This window comes from Hibiscus syriacus, unplaced genomic scaffold (genome assembly GCF_006381635.1).
Source record: "Hibiscus syriacus cultivar Baekdansim isolate YM2019G1 unplaced genomic scaffold, ASM638163v2 tig00110429_pilon, whole genome shotgun sequence".
Classification (NCBI taxonomy): domain Eukaryota; kingdom Viridiplantae; phylum Streptophyta; class Magnoliopsida; order Malvales; family Malvaceae; genus Hibiscus; species Hibiscus syriacus.
Window position 1 is genome coordinate 3,628,023 of NW_024062733.1, and position 22,672 is coordinate 3,650,694.

Below are 22,672 nucleotides of genomic sequence, written 5' to 3' on the forward strand. Positions count from 1 at the left end.
AACTCTAATTATATCATCTTTTACGAAAATAATAAATTTAGAACATATAAATAGTTAAAAGATTAAATAAAGTAATTTCTTATAATTGAGGGACTATTTGTGAACTTACCCTAAATAAAATGAAAGAAGCTGATTGCTGAAGTGGCAAAGATGGAGACGGCGTTAACCGACCGGGCGAATTTTAAGTCCAGGGAAAGGTATTGAAATTGCTGGTATAAACTATCATTGAAATCTAAAACAAAAAGAGAAAGAGAAAGAAGAGAATGGGAGAAAATGAGAGGACGATGAACAACTTCAAGGGCAAGGGAGTTGCAGAGCGAACAAGAGCTAACCACAATTTCAGTGGCGAAGGCGAAGACGACGGCAAGAATACTGGTCTTTCTTTTCCCTCAGTCAAATCCAGTCCTCGCAACGCTTCCTCCAAATACGACTTCGTCAAGGTTCTCTTTTTCCCTCTCTAAATCCCGTTTACGCTAATTAATTTTAAATAAAATCTTCCGAGTTTCATATATATTTTCTTTCTTTTTAATTGTTAGGTGAAAGTCTGGTTGGGTGATAACGCAGATCACTATTATGTTTTATCCAGGTTCTTGCTTAGCAGAATGTTAACTGTCACAAAGGTCTCAATGACATTCTTTTGTTTTTAAGTTCTAAATATTTTTCTTAGAATATGCTTGCTTAAATTTCTTTATTTTCTTCACTGTTTTGTTATTTATATGGCTTTTACTTGAATATGTTTTGGTTTATTTATTCTATGTTTATCTTTATAACATGGCGGTTTCAGATTCCGAATCATGTAGCTATTAAAATCGCCCTCGAGCTCAAGAAGCTGCTTATAGACAACAGCCTTTTGGATGTGTATGATTTCTTTCTCTTTCTTTTGATTTTATTTTCAATCTGGGACTTATATCATTCATTCCAAATTTTCTATTCGTCAAATTCTTATGCAGCTCGCAAACTGATTTGGAAGCTAATCTTTTTAAGGTATTTGCTCATAACATTTGTGAATTTGCCGTATGGATGAAAAAGTAGAGCAATTTCTGACTTATTGGAGATTGTTATTTTTTCAAGTGCTTTAATCGTAGTCTTTATGCAGCTAATGGAACGTCGAGGTTATGGGGAAGAGTATATAAATCGGTACAAAATGATGACCAGGTCAGTTAGCTTTTCAAGATGACGCCAAACAATTTTATGGTGCTTGGTGGGACGACATTTTCATGTTCAACTTTATTGCATGTTTAGTGAATCAAAGCTAATTGAGCTCAAAAAACTGTACTGTGTGATAATGGTGGTCGCTTCCTTTTGTATAATATTTCCCCCTTTGGGTAACTATCTTCCTTTTGTTTGCTACCTGGGTTTTAAAAAGCGCAAAAGGTTTAGGTTTTAAAGTGAAAATGTGAATCAGGCCTAGACTATCAAGTTCCACACATACTCATATTGATGGTCTAGGCCTGATTCACATTTTCACTTTAACTTGATGATTGCTGTTTTTACCCTAACTTGATAGTAAAGACAAAAGTAATATTGGCATAGGATTAAGTTGGATTATGCGTGGAACTTTTTCGTATAGACTCATTACTTTCTTTTGACATGAAGAAGCAAACCAAAAATATGTAAGGAACTTCTTATCGTTGCTTCATTTGGTAATACTGTTCTTGTTTCCTACTTTCAGATTTCACCATCAAAGGGTTCCTTTGGTGATTCTTGTTTGTGGGACGGCCTGTGTTGGGAAGTCTACAATAGCCACACAACTCGCACAGAGGCTCAACTTGCCAAATGTCTTACAGGTTCAGCATTCTGTTTTTCTACTGAGATTTAATATTTTCTTCATATTTGTTGGTTAAATCTGCCTATTATTTTTCTAGTGTATTTACATTTCTGTTTTGACCTGTTACAGACAGATATGGTTTATGAATTGCTACGCACAGCAACAGAGTATGTCCAGAATCAATTTGTTTTTTTTTTCTCTTCTTAAATTATTCAGCTTTCTGTTCCAATGTAGAAAATTTTGATCATGTCAATCTAGTGCAAATAAATAAATAAATAAAATGATGGTTGCTGGTTCTGGCTTCAACCAAAGGAGGACATCTGGGATAGCCAGTAATAGTTTGGATTTGTTTTATAAGTGGAAGGAAGATGTTGATTTTGTATTTAGAACAGGTCTTTTTGGTTTTTCAATTTGATAAGTTTCACCTCAGCTATGTATTTGACTGCAAGATAAGAAGTTAAATTCACTAATTGCTTGCTATTTCAATAAATTTAGAAGAAAAGGCACTACCTAAAATTATTAAATAATGCATTGGATTTAAAAATTTATTTTCATTATTTTCTTATTATTGTCACTCTCAATCCATGTGTTTGAAAATGTTGATTGTCCGCCGTAGATAGATCATTTTGTGCAACTGATTTATCTGACTTCCCTTTAACAGATTGTAAAAATGCTTACCTCTCTTATTTGTTTCAGTGCTCCATTAGGATCCACTCCTGTATGGGAACGGGATTTCATCTCCTCTGAGGAGTTAATTACTGAATTTTGTCGAGAATGCAGGATAGTTCGTAAAGGTAGTTTCTAATATTTTCATTTAGCTTTGAGGAACTTCTCCCTCTCATAAATTTAAAAGCAAGAATTGCCTAGGGGCATATAAAACCTGAATGGCATGTTATTGTTTTCTAAAGGTATATTCGTCATTGATTCTATTCTGTTGTATTTTTTCTTAGGGTTGAATGGGGATCTAAAAAAGGCAATGAAAGATGGAAAACCAATTATAATTGAGGTGAGACATATGATTGTTGATTACATTCTTTTTCTGATATCTTCATCCTCTATCCTTGTGACGTCCACCACATTGTTCTCTCTCTCTCTCTCTCTGTCTCCCTCTCTCACTTTTTAATCTTTGCAGCGAATACTTCTTCAATTCACCTTTATGTGCTCAAGAATTAACACTGTGATATGTGGAAGTACATTATGTTTTGATTGTTTGTGGTTTTTTAACTCTTTCTTTGCATTAATTAATTTGCTTTAATAAGATTTGGTGCCATCTTGGAAATAAAATTAAACAGTTCCTCAAGGCTATTTAATTTGTTTGGGAATTTCTATCTGGTATTGTCTGTTTTTGTAGCATTTGTCATGAAAGGGTGCTTCAACTTGCACATTGGAATAAGTAGAGTCTAGCTGTGGAGTGCTAGACATGAGCATCTTTTTATGATTGAATATATTGTACGCATGTACATATTCAGTACTTGTTTCTTTTTTATTTTCAGCTATATTGGCTCAACCCAAAGTTCCATCCTTAGATTTCTCTAGATCTTTGTGGTTATTCTTGTTGGTGATTTGACGAATGTAATAGTTAAAATTACATGATTTAGCCATAGTGGGTTTTAGTTGAGCAAGCCATGCCTTTGAAACACACATGCATGTGACAACTGACAACGTGATATTACATAGGCATGAAGTTTGATCTTCTACCATGTTACCCTGCAGATTGTTGTTATTTCTAGATTTTTGTTCTACTTTTACATATGTTATTTCTTTTTGGCCACAAAAATTGCTGAAAATATTCTTAAGTAATAGTTTTTTTTCTCTACCTGTTCATTGCATGAGATTGAGATGTATTGGCTTTTCCATGTCAATTTAACGCACGTCACTTTGATGTTAGTGGGTTTTCCTTGTTTCTTATGACAATAACAGGGAATACATTTGGATCCAAGCATTTATTTAATGGATGATGAGCGTAAAACTACATCCTCTGTGACTGAAGGGCATCAACCAACCTCACAGCCCATGGCACCGGACGGTAATTTTGCATTGCAAGTGGAAAATAATACATCTGAAAGTAATGTGGAAAATAGCCAAAACCATCTTGTGCATGGTGCATCTGTTGATCAGGTGAATGAAGTCTCGAAATCTTTAGAGTCCATTGCTCTAGAAACTGCATCTGAGAATAAAGGTAGATTTCTGCTCTTAACTCGTATTATTTGATATGTCATCTAACTTTGTTTTGTGTATGCGTTCAGTATTAGTCTAAGCGAGTGTACAATATGACAGTTAATGGTTTTTGTGTTCATGCAGGTGAAACTGTTAAGGATGCAGAAGTAAATGGAAGTACCACTAGAAAAGAAAAACCTGGCCCGGAACCAATAATTATACCCATAGTTCTGAAGATGGCTGAATTTGATCATAAGGTATGGTTGCTTTCTCTGTTCACTTTTGTATATCTTTAACAGTGATGTGAGAGACTTGTTGGTGAGTGTAAATTTGATTTGGTCAATGATGTGGCGCGCTTTGCTAAACTTAGCATATGGAGGAGACACTAGTCCTAATTCACATTTGGCAAAGCTGCAAATATTGGTGTTGTTTTCATGTCAATTTCTTGATCTCTTTTTGATGAAACCTGTACAATCAAAAACCTTTATGTATAGATAGAAAAGCTCTGCAAGGATCTTTTTTTTTTTTTTTGATAGAATATAGGCCTCATTAAAAACCCCCCTTCATATCCTACATGTTACATAAGTAACATGAAGGACAAAGGAAGGAGGAAAAGAGCGCCTCTGAATTGTATTAATCTTGAACATAACATACAACCAATCCATAACCATGGTCTGCTTATAACATAAGACTTAACAATCATAGACACAAACTGCAGCACAAAAAACCAAGCCCCTTAAAAAACAGAACACCCCAGCTTAATAACTATAACTCATAACCACTGATCATCCTATACCAGCTTTTGCCAACTCATCCGCTTCCCAGTTAGCAGCTCTCACAATATGTCTTGAGATGATACCCCTTCCTTCTACATAAGTAGCTATGCCTCTTACCAAGGACTGAAACGACGGGGTACATAATTCTGGATTTTTGATCCATTTGAGAGCCGTGGTCGAGTCTGATTCCAAGTTAATCCTCTGAGTTGGAAAAGATCCCAACTCTTCAATGAGACTTAAACCTCTTTTGATCGCCATCAACTCTGCAAGAATAGGAGGACCTCCTCCAATTATTTCAGAGAAAGATCCTAGTTTCAAACCTCTATCATCCCTAATCAGACCGCCAATTCCTCCTTTATCCCATCCCTTAACCATTGCCCCATCCACATTAAGTTTGATGAAACCTTCTGGCGGAGGTACCCACCAAGAAGTAGGAACACATCTATGATTTTGTCTTTTAATCGAGTCTGCCAATTTTAAATCCCCAACTAGAGAATCAAAAGGAATCTTAATATCCTTGAATTTCGCCCCAAACCAAGAAACAGTTCTGAATCTAGCAAGAAAGAACAGCAGTGCAGAATCCACTTTCCCTTTGTGGAAAATAATCTCATTCCTACATTTCCAAACCGACCACAACACCGCCCTTGGAATGAATTTCCAAATTGTAGATCTCGGCATTAACTCATCCCACAAAATTAAGAAGTCAATCACCTTATTAGGAACCACAAAAGAAATATTCCAGCCCCTAAAAAATCTAGACCACAGAACCCAAACCACCTCACAATGCAAAAACAAATGTGAAATCGACTCCTCCCCCTTCCCACACATCGGGCATAAGAGATCCTCAAACCCAGCCACTCCTCTCTTCGACAGCTCCTCTTTCACTGCTACTCTTTGATGTGCAACTTGCCAAACGAAAGCTTCTACCCGTGGAGGAGCCACCCCTGCCCAAACATGCCTCTCCCAATTACTCTCCTCACCCTCATTACCCTCCTGGTCATAAAACCTTAAAATACACGATTTAGCTGAAAAACAACCCTCCCCATTACCTAACCATATCCAACAATCTTCCTCCAATAGTTGGAGAGTGGTACTATTCAGCAATGAAATAAGTTGCAACCATTGCTCAATCTCCCAGTCCACCAAATTTCTTCTCACTTGTATATCCCACACCCATCCTGAATAACTGTTCACTCAGAAATCTGCTACTTTACCCCTTTTGTTATTCGATAAAGCAAAAAGTCTTGGAAATCGTTCCTTCAGAGGAACAATGCCCAGCCAAGTATCATTCCAAAACTCCACTAATTCTCTATTTCCAGCTCTCAAACACATGTTTTTTCTAAGGCAATCCCCAAAATCATCAATAGAAAAGAAATTTTGAATAACTCCTCTCCAAATCCAAGAAGCTCTAACTGTCCAATTATTCCCAATCATCATAGCATTTGTATCCAAATTATTCACACTGCACACCACTTTTTTCCACCAAGAGCTCTTTTCCGAAGCAAATTTCCAAACCCATTTCCCCAAAAGAGCCCTATTCAAGAGCAGCAAGTTCGGAATCCCTAAGCCTCCCAATTTCTTTGGCTTACACACTGACTTCCAATTCAACCAATGGATGTTCTTCTTTTCTGTCGTACTTCCCCATAAAAAACCTGCCATAATAGAGTTTAACTTGTTGAGAACCGTGATTGGAATCCGAAAAATAGATAGGAAGTAGATGGGGATAGAACACAAAACAAATTTAACCAAAACAGCCCTTCCAGCCAACGATAGGGAGTTTGCCTTCCAACCAGCCAATGAACTATAGAATTTCTGCACAACAGGCTCCCACAAGGTAACGCAATTTCTCTTGGCTCCCAATGGTAACCCAAGATACTCCGAAGGAAAAGAACCCATTGAACACCCAATCTCCTTAGCCCATGAATCTAGAACCTCATCCTCAACATTAACTCCAAATATTCTGCTTTTTGTCAAATTCAGCTTCAGTCCCACCAAAATCTCAAAAATGAACAGCACCCTCCTAACATTCAGCAAATCGCGAATTGTTGCTTTGCTGAAAATTATAAGATCGTCCGCGAATTGTAAATGAGATAACATAAATGATCGATCTAGAGAACCTAGCTCGAAACCCGAAAACAGCCCCTTATCCACTGCTTTTACCAACAGTAAATGCAGCAACTCCCCCCCAAATTAAACAACATTGGAGATAATGAACAGCCCTGCCTTAGACCTCTTGCAGGGTAAATTTTCTCTGTTGGATTCCCATTTACTAGAATAGAAATAGAAGTTGTTGACACACATTTAAGTATCCAAGAGCACCATCTAACTCCAAAACCCATTTTATCCATTATTTTCATCAAAATCTCCCAATTCACCGAGTCATAGGCTCTTTTAAAATCCACCTTAAATACCACCCCCTTCAATCCTTTCTTCCTCCAAAAGTCAATACCTTCATTCGCAATAAAGGAGCAATCCATAATGTGTCTCCCCGGAATGAATGCAAATTGAGACGGACTTATAACATCATTAATACATAAACTCAGCCTTCTAGCTAGGACCTTTGAAAGAATTTTATAAAACCCTCCAAAAAGGCTAATTGGCCTAAAATCGTCAAGCCCCTCCGGATTGACTTAACATTATGGATGATTCATTCAATCCACTCTTCTTGTGTGTGATATCATTTGTTGGAAAGACTACTCTGAACATAAATTTATAAAATGATGGGATCTTTTATCGGTTCTATCCTAGCATAAATTGCAATGACACTGCTGCATTTTGTTCTTGATTTTAGAAAGGTGTAATCATTTTCATGCAAAGTTATTCTTAATTGTATGAAGGTGGCTCTCTTTAGTGCATTTTGTTCTTGATTTTAGAAAGGTGTAATCATTTTCATGCAAAGTTATTCTTAATTGTATGAAGGTGGCTCTCTTTAGTCAGGACTATCTCAATTGTTCCCTTCTAACGTCTCTCTTCTCACTTCTATATGATTTTCTAAGTTCTAACTATACTTTATGCAGGCATTACTGGAGGAGAGGATAACTACCCGAACATTAAGTGGTAAATGTCTAGTCCAGGTATTAATAACACTTCTGGGTTCTCATTCCATATAAACTATTGTTAATACTGAAGTTGAAGTAATTATCATCATGGAAGAAAAATAATACAATTTGACAAAAATCTTAGTGGGGGTATTGCATGAATCTTTTACTGGATAATTGGGTTGATTTGAAGTTCTCTTTCTCAATTTGGAATGCTAATTGTTGTCCTTTAACCAAGGACTATGATTAAGTACTGAGTTATACAGTATGATTCTATGAATATAGAGTAAACAATGGCATCATTTGATGTTTGAAAGTGGATCCTTGGAAAATTCAAGAAGTCATATTCATGTGCTTTCTTTAAGTAGTTTCTTAAAGATTTAACTTTAGCTTGCCCGGAGCATAGTGGCATATGAAGTCATGAGTTGCCTTGTATCAATAGTGGCATTTTTTCACTCTTATTTCAGTATGAAAACAATTACTTGAATTTTTAGCACATGATATATTTTTCCAGAATTCTCTTAAGCTGGAGAGCTGTTTTGGTGTGAGATGATGCCCTTCCAATTATGTCAATGTGTGCAAAACTTTTTTATCGTTGTTTCTGGTCAAAAGTGGGCATGGTGGTACCTTGGTTTTTATTGCCTCTCTCCGTACCTTTTCTTTTTTGATAAGAAATGGAGACCTCGTTAAAAGCCCCCTTCATAATTACTAGAACACCGTAGGGTATTCCAGCTTAGGAAATATAAAACAAACAAAACAAGAACACCTAAAACACAACCTAAACTCTCTATCTTAACCAATTCCTTCTTTAGCTAAAGCGTCTGCTTCTAAGTTTGCTGGTCTAGCTATCCATCGGAGAAAACCCTCCAAGCTTCTGATTCTATATGCTACTTCTTTAGTAATTGAAACATAAATACTCAGACAAACATCCAAGTTCTTAACCTACTTCACACAATTCTTGTTATCACTCTCAATAATCAAACTCCTCTTAAAACTCTAACTAGATAATTAAAAAGAGATCAGGCCTGCTCTAATGGAGTGCAATTCCACTAACGGTGGAGGACCAAGACCAGCAACTTCTGAAAAAGTTCCTAGCATTGTGCTGGAACTGTCTCTTAGAATCCTGCCTATACCACTTGCTTTCCAATCGCCATTGACTGTAGCATCCACATTCAATTTTATAAAACCCACGGGAGGGGGACTAGGAAATCTGAGCTGCTGGATGACATTTTGGAACAGAGCACAAATCTCCAACAGATGGGTTCCCAATGAGGGAGTCCATCGATATAAGAATATTAGAGAATTTTGCTAGGAACCAAGCTGCTTATCTGAACCTTGTTGTGAAAAACAACTGGATTGGGTCAAATTTCCCCTTTTCAAATACAATGGCATTCCTACATTTCCAAATCGTCCGCATAACCATACCAGGAATAAACCTCTAAATGATTGAATGAGGTACCAACTCCTCTCAGGTTGATAGAAAGCAAAACACATTCTCATGTATGACAACGAATATCTTCCAGAAATGCATAAACTTATTCCACAGCCTACACGGAACTATACAAGAAAAAAATAAATGTGAAGAAGTCTCTATTTCCCGATTGCATAAAGGACATAGTGGATCGGAAATCCCTTGAACACCTCTCTTTATTAATTTTGCCCTTACAGTATGCTTTTGGTGAACCAATTGCCACATGAAAGTTTCCACCCATGGAGGCACCGAACCCTTTCATAGGAAACTTTTCCAAAACTAATCTGGTTCTGTCTCATTGGAGCATAATTTTATACAAGATCTAACCGAGTAAACTCCATCCCCACTTCTTCTCCAAAATATACCATACAAGAACCCTCTGATTCCTAAACCATAAAGGACACAACCCAAAGCTCTATCGAATTCCAATTTTGAGATCTACCTTCTTTCTCCTTTTGAGATAAATACACATTGAAGTCACAACCCAAACATAAAGGAACCCTCTGATTACCCATATAAGAAGATAGCTCTTCAAAAAAGACTCATTTCTCATCCTTTGTAGCCGGCCCGTACACATTGATGAAACCACAATTAAACTGATTCTCTCAAAATTGCCCAAAAATGACAATGTACCTTTTGTGTACAAATTGTTCCTTGACTTCAAATATGTTATCGTCTCAACAACTCAGCAACCCTCCTGCAGAACCTTCAGCTAGAGAAAACACATGCCCCTGTAGATTCTTTCCCCTAATTCATCTTAAGACTGACTGCGATATTGTGTCCACTTTGAGTTCTTGTAAAAAGAGGAAGGTCAGATTCTTTTTAGATAATAAACTCTGAACTGCTCATTGTTTCTCCTTTCTTCCCAGGTCCCTAATATTCCAAGTGATGATAGATTATTTTGGCATGATGAAAATGACAAAAAACCCTACTAAAACACGAGAGGATTATCTTCCCCGAAGTCCTCCCGATCCCTCTCCAGGCTAATTACTTTCTCCAAAAAAGCCTTCTTCCCATCCTTAAAAGAGATTCCCAACAGATTACTAATCTCCCATGTGGCCAAGGCTTCCTCCAAATACACCGAGAAAGAAGAGGAAGAAACAATAGAGGTACTAACCTAGTCTAAAACATCCCTTATCAGCATTCTTTTGGTTCTTCTGATGTCTTTTACACATACTTTGACGTTTTGACCATCTCCTAAGGGTCTCCCATCATAAGGAATGATTTGAAATTGACTGTTTGCAGAAGACCGAGGATTGTTGCCATCGTCTTTGCTGATGGTAATTCCATCTCCCAAATCCTCTCCCGTCTGATTATTATCTTGGCCCGAAGACTCGTTTACTGCTGTTGACTGCCCATGATTAGCTGGCCCGTTAAACCCAACAATACTCACATTGTTATTTTCTCTTACCAAATTGTTGTTGTGATCCATATTCGCACCATCTACATTGATCACGTGCTCTAAATGGTCCAACTGTAAGTTGTTCTTAAATATCTCTTCCACCGCTTGTGTAGAACCATCTCCCATCTCCCATCTCCCATCTCCAATCGATTTCTTCTCTTTCTCCAGCTAGACCTGTAGTAGACTTTACCAAAAAATCTAATTTTTTCTACTCCAATCGAGTTGTTCCTTCTGTGAAACGATCAGGACGGGAGGAGGGTGATCTCCTACGGATGAGGTCTCTTGACTGAGGACTTTGATATCCATCGATGTCCTGTTGTTTATAGAGTTTTAGTGAGAGAGATTGGTTTTTTGTTAAGAGATCTAAATGGTATTATTAGATGGGTTCCTAGATCAGCTAATGTTGAGGCTGACAGCTTAGCTAAGGCCGGTATCGGTTAGTTCTCAGTGTGTATGGATTCTTTCAGCATTTGGGTTTATTATTGTAAGGGAGAGTTCTGTTGTTAAACATTATGTAACTCTTGTTTATTAATGGTTATTAAGGCACTCTTTTCCTCCTTCCGCTGACTAAGGAACATTTTTTTGTTCCATTAATCATGAAAGGGGTTTTTAACGAGGCCTATCTTCTTATCAAAAAAAAAAAATTTCCTTCCCAAATTATTAAACAAACTTATAAAGAAGGTTGTTATTTTTTTACTAAATAGTTTACAGCCTTTATAGAGCAGTCTAAGTATAAATAAGGAAACAATCCCTAAAAATTAGTAACTCCCTAAGAATTAGAGACTAAGATTAGATCCTACTGTACAAGGGAACTCCTAGGAATAAGGTAAGTAATTTATCCTTCATTTTAGGAATTCCAACACTTCCCCTCAAGCTGGAGTGTAGATATTTATCAAACCCAGCTTTCCAATAATTTATTCAAACATGTTTCTGCTCAAGCTTTTGGTCAACGAGTCTGCAACTTGTCTTGTAGGTAGGTAGGTAACACAAACCTCTCCCGAGTTAATTTTTTATTTGATGAAGTGGCGATCAATTTCCACATGTTTGGTGCAATCGTGGTGAACAGGATTATGTGCTATGCTGACAACTACCTGGTTGTCATAATTCATTTTTATAGGTATAGTATAGGACACTTTTAGTTCTCCCAATAGTCGTATCCATATTCCTTCACATATACCATGGGATAGTGCTCGATACTCTGCCTCTGCACTGCTGCGTGCTACAATGGTTTGTTTTTTACTTCTTAACGTTACGAGATTACCCCACACGTAGCTATAGTAACCACTGTAGAACGTCTGTCGTTAACAGGCCCTGCCCATTCTGTATCAGTGTATACTTCTACACTTCGGTTGGCAGTTTTCTTGAAGTGCAGGCATTTACCCGGAGTCCCTTTGAGATACCTTAATATCATGTACGCCGCTTCCAGATGTTTCTCCCTTGGAGCATGCATGTACTTGCTGATATCTCTCACATCGAAAGCTACGTCTGGACGAGTGTGAGATAGGTAGATAAGTCTCCCTAGTAGTCGTTGATATCTCCCCCTGTCGATTTCTTCTCCATCCTGATCAGTTCCCAATTTAAGATTGAATTCTATAGGAGTTTTGGTTCGTTTGTATCCCAACAAACCAACTTCAGAAAGCAGATCGAGAACATACTTTCTTTGGGAGATGAAAATACCTGCCTTAGACCTTGCTACCTCCATTCCAAGAAAGTATCTAAGATTCCCCAAGTCCTTAAGTTCGAATTCAACACTAAGAAACTCTTTTAGCCTTTCAATTTCGCTTGAATCATCCTTAGTTAATATTATATCCTCCACATAAACAATGAAAATGCAACATTTTTCACTTTTCGAGTGTTTGTAAAACATGGTGTGGTCAGCCTGTCTTTGAATATAACTTCTACTAGTCATAGTTTTGGCAAATTGATTGAACCACACCCTTGGAGACTGCTTTAGTCCATATAAGGACTTCTTTAACTTAAAAACTTGGCCCTTGCTCTCTTCAAACTCGGGTGGGAAGTCCATTTACACTTCCTCATTTAATTCTCCATTGAGGAAAGTGTTTTTTACGTCCAATTGGGTCAAGGGCCAATCCAATCCCACGTTTCATTGTCTTTGAGAGCCTTTATTTCTTCCATCAGAGCTTGCCTCCACTCAATTGATTTAAGATTTTCTTCTATGTTTTAGAACTTCTACAGTATCAAAATTTGACACAGGTTTTATAAGACTTAGATAAGTTTCTATAGGACACAAATCGAGAAATAGGGTGTTGAGTGCAGCTCCTTGTTCCTTTTCGAACTGCAATTGGAAGATAGATGGACGGTGATGGAGGTGAGACTTCTATTTCAGAACAGTCCTCGGTTGGGGATGAAATTGGCATTGCTGTTTCAGTTTCAGAAGAATAAAGTCGTCGAGAATATACCTGAAGTTTTGGGGCCTTTTTGTTGCCTTCCTGGATCAGATTGTTGTTGTTCTTCGGTGGTGTGATTGATTATGCTAATTTGTTGTTGTTGCACAGGAGAAATAATTCATGAATCTAGAATTACAATGGTTGTTGGGTTGTTAGGCTTGTTTATGATAGTAGAGGTAGGATCATGAGGTATAATGAGAAGGGTATTAAGGGTCTCATCTTCATTAAGAGTCTCTTTCTGAAGATGAGATGCTGCAAAGTATGGTTCATTCTCAAAAAAGGTCGACATCCTGAGAGACAAACATTCAATATAAGGTTGGTAATACTTATAGCCCTTTTGTGTGGGGGAATATCCAATGAAGACACGTGTGGGCTCGAGGATCAAGTTTGGATTGATTGGGTTGATGATTGTGGACAAAAGCTTTGCAATCAAATATTTTTGTTGGTAGGTTGAGAACACGAAATAAGGGAAAGGCCTTTTGAAGTGTATGTAGAGGTGTTTGAAAATTTAATACCTGTGATGGTAAACGGTTTATGTGTAGCAAGCAGTGAGGAAAGTCTCTCCCCACAAGTATTTTGAGATATCCATGGTAAACATTAGGGCTCGAGCCACAACAAGGAGATGTCGGTTTTTTCTTTCGGATATCCTGTTTTGTTGAGGTGTGTCGGGGTAAGAACTTTGATGTATGATGCCTTGGTCAAAAAGGTAAGGGCTTAGGACAGAGTTGAAATATTCTCTTCCATTGTCAGTTCGGAGAGTATGTATGGTAGAATTAAATTAGGTTCGAACCATTGAGCGAGAGTTTTGGAAGATTTTGGGTGTTTCGGATTTTTCTTTGAGGAGGTATACCCAACAACTCTAGTGTGGTCATCAATGAAAGTTATAAACCATCTAGCCCCGTAACATTCTTTACACGGCTAGCTCCCCATAGATCACTGTGTATTAACGAGAAAGGTTGAGATTGTACATAAGGCGTTAATGGGTATGGTACACGGGTGTGTTTGGATAATTGGCAAATTTCACATTTCAAGGAGCTCACATTTTTATTGCAAAATGACAACGGAAGATGTTTCTTCAAATACAATAAGTTTGGATGCCTTAGTCTATGGTGCCATAACATAATTGTGTCATCTTTTGAAGTAGATAGAGTCAATTCCTTTTGTGTACTGTCTATATTTCAAATATAGAGTCCATCATCAACTTTAGCATTGCCAATCACCCTCTCTGATTTTTGTTCCTGTACCACACAACCAGTTGCATAAAATTCAGCAAGAACATTTTCATCCTTGGTAAGTTTATTGATTGAAAGTAAATTACAGGACAATTTTGGGACCTGTAGGACTTTATCAAGGGATAAATTTTCTGCTAATTTAACTTTTCCAATTCCATCCACCAGTGAGTAAGATCCATCAGCTATGCGGATTCGAAATTGGTCATGACAAGGTGTATAAGTGTGAAACAAAGTGGAGTTACCTGTCATGTGATCGGAAGCACCCGAATCGAGCATCCAGGAGGATTTGTTAGGTTCAAAGGCAATGTTGAAGGTAGTACCTTGGGTGGCTAGTGAACCACTAGCTTTTGAAGTATCAAGCAACTTATGGAGTGTCTCAAGTTGGGTTTTGGTTAGACGAACATCGAGAGCATCATCTGCAGCAATGGAGGTATTAGTGGACAACGTTGCAGTCTTATTCTCCTTTTGATTTTTTTCAGGATAGCCATGGAGTTTGAAGCACTTTTCATTTGTATAATCAGACGACTGCAGTGGTTGCACCATGGTCTGTTTGATCCAGAATCATTTTCAGCACAATTTTGTGGTTGAGGACCTCTAGAGGTAAGGGCAGAATTTTTAGGAGGACGGTAACCAATTGTTGTCACAGAATTAGGTTCTTTTGGGTCTCCCATCATGACAAGTTGTTTTTCTTATCTTCCAACTTCTACAAATGCTTCCCTAATTGTTGGTAGAGTGGTTCTGCCCAGAATTTGTCCACGAACCTCATCTAACTCACGATTCAGTCCTACTAGGAACTCATAAAGGCGTTCTTTGTTGAGATGAGTCATAAACTTGGTGTGTACCACGCCTTCGCCCACGTCTGCCTCGTAGTACATATTCAGCTCCTGCCATTAAATTTTCAGATTGTTGTAGTAGTGAGTTACTTCGAGTGCTCATTGTCGAATATCCTTTAACTTCATCTTGATCTCGAATACTTGGGAGGCGTTTCCCAAATCCGAGTAGTTTTCTTTGATTGCATCTCACGTCTTTTGCAGTTTTGAAGAAGAGATAGGAGCGACTTATATGGCCTTCCATTGAATTAATTAGCCTTTCATTGAATTAATTAGCCAAGCCATTACAATCTAATTGTTGAGTTCCCAAGTCGCGTAAGTCGGATCTGTTGGGGCTGGTCGAGAAATTTCTCCATTGATGTAACCTGATTTGCCATGGCCATGAATTACCATAATGGCCGATTGGGACCATTGCAGGAAATTTTTTCCATCTAGACGATGATGGGTGATTACGAGGGAGGAATTAAGGTCACCTTGAGAGATTCCTTGGTTAAAAGTCTGAGTCATTTGTGAAGTCTTAGTTTCGGATAGAGTTTCATCGTCAACCATGGAAAATGGATTCAACCGGAGAGGTAGAAAAGATTGATGAGAGGGATAAGAAGATAAAGACGAAAGGAGCAGGGATCGAATGATTCCTATAGCTCTAATACCATGAACAAATTTAGAAAAAAAAGTTGTTATTTTATGACTAAATAGTTTACACCTTTTATAGAGTAGTCTAAGTATAAATAAGGAAACAATCCCTAAAAATGAGTAACTCCCTAAAAATTAGAGACTAAGATTAGATCCTATAGTACAAGGGAACTCCTATGAATAAGGTAAGTAATTTATCCTTAATTTTAGGAATTCCAACAATTATATTGGGCTATATTTATTACAGGACCTGAAGGAATAATTCCGGTGATGGGGAAATGGGCTCATTGGGCTATATCCTTAATCCAAGTCCTGCGTACTCCCCCTTAAATGCTCTCCCAGTACCGAGGAAAACTGTCTCCTTCCCATTAATACCTTCGTTCTCTTTACCCTGCAATAATGATTGTTGTCTTAAAACCCCCTTCTCAATGTCAACTATTCTTCCCTCTTCAAGCCACGTGTCAACCCTGTTTAGAGACTCCTCAAGTGACTGTTCATTTTCCACTCATCGCCCGATCACTTTCCTGGTCCTCCGACGATGAATCATCATTCCAACCATCCTCTGAAATTTTTTCCGTTGTCTTCTCCAGCAAATCACTTAGCTTCTTAGAAACCGAAGCCACCTTAATTCTTACCTTGAATGATCTCCCATATGAGCCTAATGAACTCATTCTCGGAACTTTGAATGGACTCGTGACTCTCACCAATAATCTCTCCGCCGACATATCCTCTATTCTTGGTCAACTCCTGAATGCAAACCAACGACCCCCACCTTCCAACAAGCCTCTCTAGGAACGCCTCATGCCAACATAATAATGGAACTCCATATAATTCAATCAAACAATACGCCATTGGAACTCCATCTTCATTCATAAGGGGTGCCAACCAATCAAACCAGAAAAACAATTCATCTTTCTTATTATTCCACGTCTCCGATAACGCTTCAGCCGACTTGAAGGTGATAATACAAGAGTTCCATGCGTAACCCCAATAGGCAACCTTTGCTTCAATTCCATCACTAGACAGTGCCTTCTGCACCAATCCAAGCTTAAAGGATGATTTAATGATCCCTGTTAAAGAGCATTTCATCCAACTCGACTCTTCTGGAGGGATATGCATCTCCCATACACTCCTCATCCATGTTGCATCTTGCAGATTACCCCCTCTGTTCTCATGGTTCCAGGTTCATCCCTGAACTTCTTGTCCGAGAGCACTACTTCTTTTTAGGATCTATCGTCCCTTAAACTCCTCGGAGACTCTACTCCCTCTTTGATCATCCTCTTTTCACCTCCAGATGACTATTTAGGTTCCACCTGGACTTTACCTGCAGCGGCCATTCCCTTTCTAGCCCTCTGATATTTAGCAACCTCCACTGAGACTCTCCTCCCATCAATCCATGATCCATTAACATTCGCAATAGCATTTCTCAAAGCAGACTCATTAGCAAATTGCAAAAGTAGAAGCTTTGTACTTTGGTTTGTTCAAAGTACTCGGGATAAAGACCCTAATGACTGGACCCTGGTAATGGAAAAGTTCCCTTAAAGCTCTCCTTCTAACTCTCTTGCTCAGATTATCCACGAAAGCTATCCATTCCTCACTGCAGGAAGATTGACTTTTTGGATTCCCTCTCGCTCTCTTACTCTCTCTCATATTAAGAAGTGCCTACTAAAGTAAGTTCAAGACAAAAGGAATGAAGCAGAATCCTCTCTCCGTACCTTTTCTTTCAGTGATGTTTTCAATTGTTTATTACTTTGGTAAAATGTTTACTCAATTGACTTTCCTATTTCACTATTTGATGAATTTGTAACAAAATAAGTTTTCATTCTGTTATTTCTTATTACAGGATACAGATAAGTTGATAACCAACTTGAAAACCATTCAAGAATATCTTTGCTCTTTTGAGTCACAGGTATGTCATTTCATTTCTGTTTCTTTGATTGTCAGGCTGTAACATTTATTCCAGACCTTTTCGCTCATGTTTTTCAGTGCTATTATTCAGTCAAAACTTAAAATGGAATATATCTATTTTGCATTATAACATCTTATTAAGGTATGTTAGTGTTAATATGCAATCAGATTTAGCTGCGAAGGAGCATAACCATTGTACGCATCATATTTTTTTGGCAACTGTTCTGTTAGATTGCTGGCAAAGAAAGTGGGCTTCATGTAAAATGTCCCTTGGTATTTATAAAGGGAGTTTCTTAATTGTCTCAACTCTCATCTAACAATCTCCAAAATGATCTCATGACTCTTGGGTCTACTTTTGTTGGAATTACAATATGATGTTTTATGCTTCAAATTCTTACATGTTGGATTGCCCTATCATTTTAGGTATTTTTAAAATTTTAGTATGGAGTGAAGAGTTTGCAATAATGAACCACCTTAATTTTTAGAGGAAGCAAACCAACATGCATTTTCTACTCCCACTGAATTTTAGAAGCTTATTTTGACTCAACCCTGAGGTCCTTTGAAAATGTTAGTGTTTGAACTTTTTTTGTGTTTTTTCATGCATTTCCCCCCCTTGGAACAGGGTTTAACAGTTATCAATGTATCAGCAACCACATTTCCACAGACATTGGATTGGCTGCATGGGTACCTTCTTCAGGTATTACATGTTATCTCATTGTTAATAGTAATAACCATAACTGATGTGCCTCGTGAAGGTTTCTTCAATGATTTTCCAAGTTCAGTCTAACAGTTGTTTTCACTCGACTCTCAAAGGATGCTTTTAGTTGGAAAATGAGACAAACGTGATACTTGTTTCTCCAGTTCAGCTATGAAAATAGATTAAAACTTGTTCTCTTATTTATATTGACAACGAGCTTACAATTGTGCACTAAATTTGTAAATGGCAAATTTTGCATCAGGTTTTGTAATGTGAAAACACAGTGCAGTTATTGAGGGTACTATACTATGCAAGAGTTTTGGTACCATTAAAATTTGAGACAAGAAGGCAGTATGGAAATTGTCATTCTCTTAAGTTTGTGACAATGTAAAACAACCGTTCAAAATGATAGGCTATAAATTGTTTTTGACATCCATAAACTTCACTACGGAGTTTGTTAATAAGTTAAATATCTGAAGAAGGAAATGCTTGATCGACCACCAAAATTTATGTTTTGTGATATATTTTACTCATTTCCCCACCTCATGATGACCCATTTTGTAGTATTTAATATTAGCTTTCTACCAAACTTGCATGTCTGTTGACAAGCATCTACTAGCATAGCATGTCATACAGTATCTTGAAATAAAGCCATATAATTTCAGCATGAAGTGTCTTTCCTATATTCCTTGATCAGTATAAATTGATGTGCTATAATCTCATTATAATGCTTTTTCTAGCGCATCGAGCAAGGCATTTCCTCGGCGTCCAATGAAAATAGTAGGAGTTTGGCTGAAAAATAGGTGGCGGGCTGTCATTAGCTTGAGCAGATAGAGGTAAGAATGCGGCCTTCAATACTTTTGATACTTGTGTGCCGTAGGTGTGGAAGATAGAGAATCCAACTATGCTCAACACGTGCCGTAATTTTAAGACGATAATGAAGTGGTTGTTTATGTTTCTTGGCCAAAGCTGATTTTATATGCATGTTTGTTTTTTAGGTAGTTGTTTTTACCATGGTTTGGGTTTCTGGTGATATCCGTACGTGGTTGTTTTACATGACGTTATCTGTTTTTCAGGGCTGAATGGAGGAGAAGATATCATGGATTAAGCTGTTGAACTTTGTGCGATGAATTTTAGAAATCAAATTAAAGCAAAGATTCTTGCAAATAATTAGCTGAAATATGTATTGGAGAAGATTGTGTTCCTCAACAATTTTTATAGCAGGCGAACCAAATTATTTTCTTGCAACCTCTCTGGGCAAAGCCTGTGTATCCTACCTTTCTTTGATACTATTTTAAAAGGGCTAATTATGGATTTCACCATTTTCAGAATTCGGTCCATCATAATAATTTACAGAAAATAATAATTACTTCAATTGTTGTTAAGTACATTAACTTTAATTGTTGACTTTTGCTATTGTGGTGTTTATAAGTCATAGAACCATTTTTTTTAGTAGACCGATTCAATTAGTTTTTGTACAAGGATGAAATTTGTCTTTTGTTATGAAGTGATTAAATTTATAACTCGTCTAAAACAATCGTTGAATTGAGAAAAACATTTCAAGTGATTGTATAGTTTGCTTAAATCACTGTATTTAATCATGCACTCGCAGTTTGACTGAAGCAGGTTACAAGTAACATTTACAATTCTCCTAGGCATTAGTATTTCATTATTGACTAAAGTTTTATAAAGTTCGAGGACTAGTAGAGTCGCATTGCAATGATATATGATGATGGAGGTGGAAATGTAAATTATCTGGTTTGAATGAATAAGATTGGATTGTTTATTTTGAGTTGTTTATGTTTGTATGTGGTTCATGTTCCTCCCAAGTTTTAATATCGTGTTCAGAAAAACGATGAATTTAGGCTAGTATTCTTTAAGCTCCATATGCTTCATAGTTTGAACTCCAAAGCTCATCTTATATTCAATTTAGTCCTTACATTCATGAATATTTCAAATGTAAAAAAATAAAAGGAAATGGAAATCCAAGTAAACAAACATATGAATGAGTTAATTGTACGTTAACATAAACGAACTAAACACACCTATATTTGTGTTTGTTCGTTTATTAAATGATCATAAAAATGTTGTTTATACTCTTTTATTTAACTTAATAAACAAATATAAACGAATGTTATACAAACGATTCATGAATAGTTTGTCAAACACTATTCATTTACACCCTTGGGGAGGGAATTGAAAGGGGAGGGCCGAAGGGATATATTGGCATTTAGAAATTGAAAAATAAAAGAATGCATATAGACTTTGTTGTAAGTTTTTTTTAATCAAATCTCGTAGTCCCAAAGATCTTCAAGAGACCTATAAGGACTTGTTGTGTCATTAACAAGAAAGTCGGCTCTCATGATCTTCCTCTCCTCCAACTTGTCAATCTCAATCAAATCATCATCATCCAATTTGAGGTCCAAGGATGCCATGTTTTCTTTCATCCTATCCGGATTGAAACTCTTAAAAACAACGCCATGCATAGGATGCATGGTACAAGCAGTGATGTTAATAGGCTCAATCAAGGTAGGTAGTTACATGGTATAAAAGAAAGTGAAAAGGATAATGAAGTACCTGAGCAGGAGTTGCTTTATGTTTGAGAGCAATGGATGTGATGATTGGATTTTGAACCACAGAGGTGGATCCCCATGCATTTCCAGGTCCTCCTAGTGGCGAATAAGCACTCACATGGATGTTGTGCTCCCTGCAGCTTTCCCTAAGCCTCCTTTGCTCCACATAGGATGCATTTCCACCTGATTAACTGCAGGAGGGACCGAAGCAAAATCTAACAAGTTTTGAATATTGTTGGTGGAGAAATTGCTAACATCAATACACCTACACAACTCCATGTCCAAGCATCTCTGCATCCCTTCCCATGTGGTCTCCAGCTTTTCAAACTCTTCTTACTTCGGAACAGCATCACATGCCCATGGCTTCAGTTTCACCGGCCAGTGCACCAAATACATGTCTATGTACTCCATCCCCACCCTCCTACAAACATTCGTTCATTTAAAACCATTAACTCATAACTATTACTAATAACAAAGTTCCTTCGAACTCATTAAGTGACATAAGTGGTTTAAGGGGGATGAGTAGTTGCGTCTATAGGGTGTATGCGTTGTTAATGACTATGAAAGATTATGAACAGATATTATCTTGCAATCACTTCATACTATACCTGAGAGTGTGTTTGAGTGCCGAAACAGGATCATGGTGATCAGCGCTCCATAGTTTTGAAGTGAGGAAAACGTCTTCCCTTGGGATGATTTTATCATCCTCAATAGCCTTTCTTAAAGCATTTCCAACAGCCGGCTCCGAACCGTATATTTTTACAGTATCAAAATGCCCGTACCCCATCTGCAACACCTCCATTATAATTCCTCATGCATATATTCATAAATACGTACATACATGATACATACATGCATATGTATTCATATACACCTCATACGTACCTTGAGAGCCAAATGGATAGCTTTCTCAGTTCTGTCATTATCATTATCATTATCAGAAGAATAAATCTAATCCAATCACTGGAATTGTTATCCCACAATTCAAAAGCACTTCATCGCTCCTCATTTTCTTTATTTATTACTTCTCTTTCTATCTGAGAGTCTCATTCATATATGTCCGCTTAACTCTATGGTGTATATATGTATGACAGAGTTGGGGAAAGTCAACTTTTATGATAAGTGTTTAATTTCCAGGAAGCATCACATGGGAGGTGAGTTTAGTGAAGAAAAAAAAGTGAGGGTTTTCCCATAACTAAGGGTAGGATCTTCTTCCATCTCTCTTGGGATTTTATCAGATATGCCCTTCCGTAGAGACAGTCGGACAGTATAATTACACATAATAAGCCAACCATGGAATATTTAATCTAATCATCATGCAAATAACATTTTACATAGATACATGTATAATTTCATGCCACTATCTTAGGAAGAATTGGGGGTGTAAATGAGTCGGGTAACTCCCTCAGACCGATGCGGGTGGCCCGATCCGATCCAGGGTGTCACATCAGAGCTACCGGAGCGACCCACCGTAAAAATATCGAAAAAATTAAAATTTATGTTAAAACACGTAAAATCATAAAACAATTTATAATACAAAAGTAAAATTTACAAATATTAAAAAAAATAAAACATATTCTAGACTCGTATATAAAATAAAATACAACCTACATGCCCCTAAACACATGCACTGTACTCCGCAAGCAACGTCGGTGGAACTCCCTTACCAATATCGATAGTTGCACTGGTTTAATCCTTTAAACCTAAAAAGGTGAGTAACAGAGTGAGCTTTTGAAAGCTCAGTAATACAAAACTACCAGATGATGTTGAACAATATGC

The 22,672-nt window shown here is 37.4% G+C and overlaps 1 protein-coding gene and 1 pseudogene across 1 annotated transcript; one reads left to right on the top strand and one right to left on the bottom strand.

Annotated features, from left to right (window-relative positions):
• Positions 1-153: 153 nt before the first annotated feature.
• On the top strand, positions 154-19,648 carry LOC120125107. Its single transcript, XM_039143599.1, has 16 exons — positions 154-440; positions 537-620; positions 785-858; positions 951-984; positions 1,097-1,155; positions 1,673-1,787; positions 1,898-1,935; positions 2,465-2,562; positions 2,719-2,774; positions 3,689-3,947; positions 4,070-4,182; positions 7,719-7,775; positions 17,559-17,624; positions 18,246-18,320; positions 19,061-19,156; positions 19,397-19,648. The coding sequence occupies exons 1-15, from the start codon at positions 264-266 to the stop codon at positions 19,121-19,123; spliced, it is 1,368 nt and encodes a 455-aa protein (XP_038999530.1). The 5' UTR covers positions 154-263; the 3' UTR covers positions 19,124-19,156; positions 19,397-19,648.
• Positions 19,649-20,605: 957 nt separating this feature from the next.
• Positions 20,606-21,902, bottom strand: LOC120125108 (annotated as a pseudogene).
• Between the last annotated feature and the right edge of the window lie 770 nt (positions 21,903-22,672).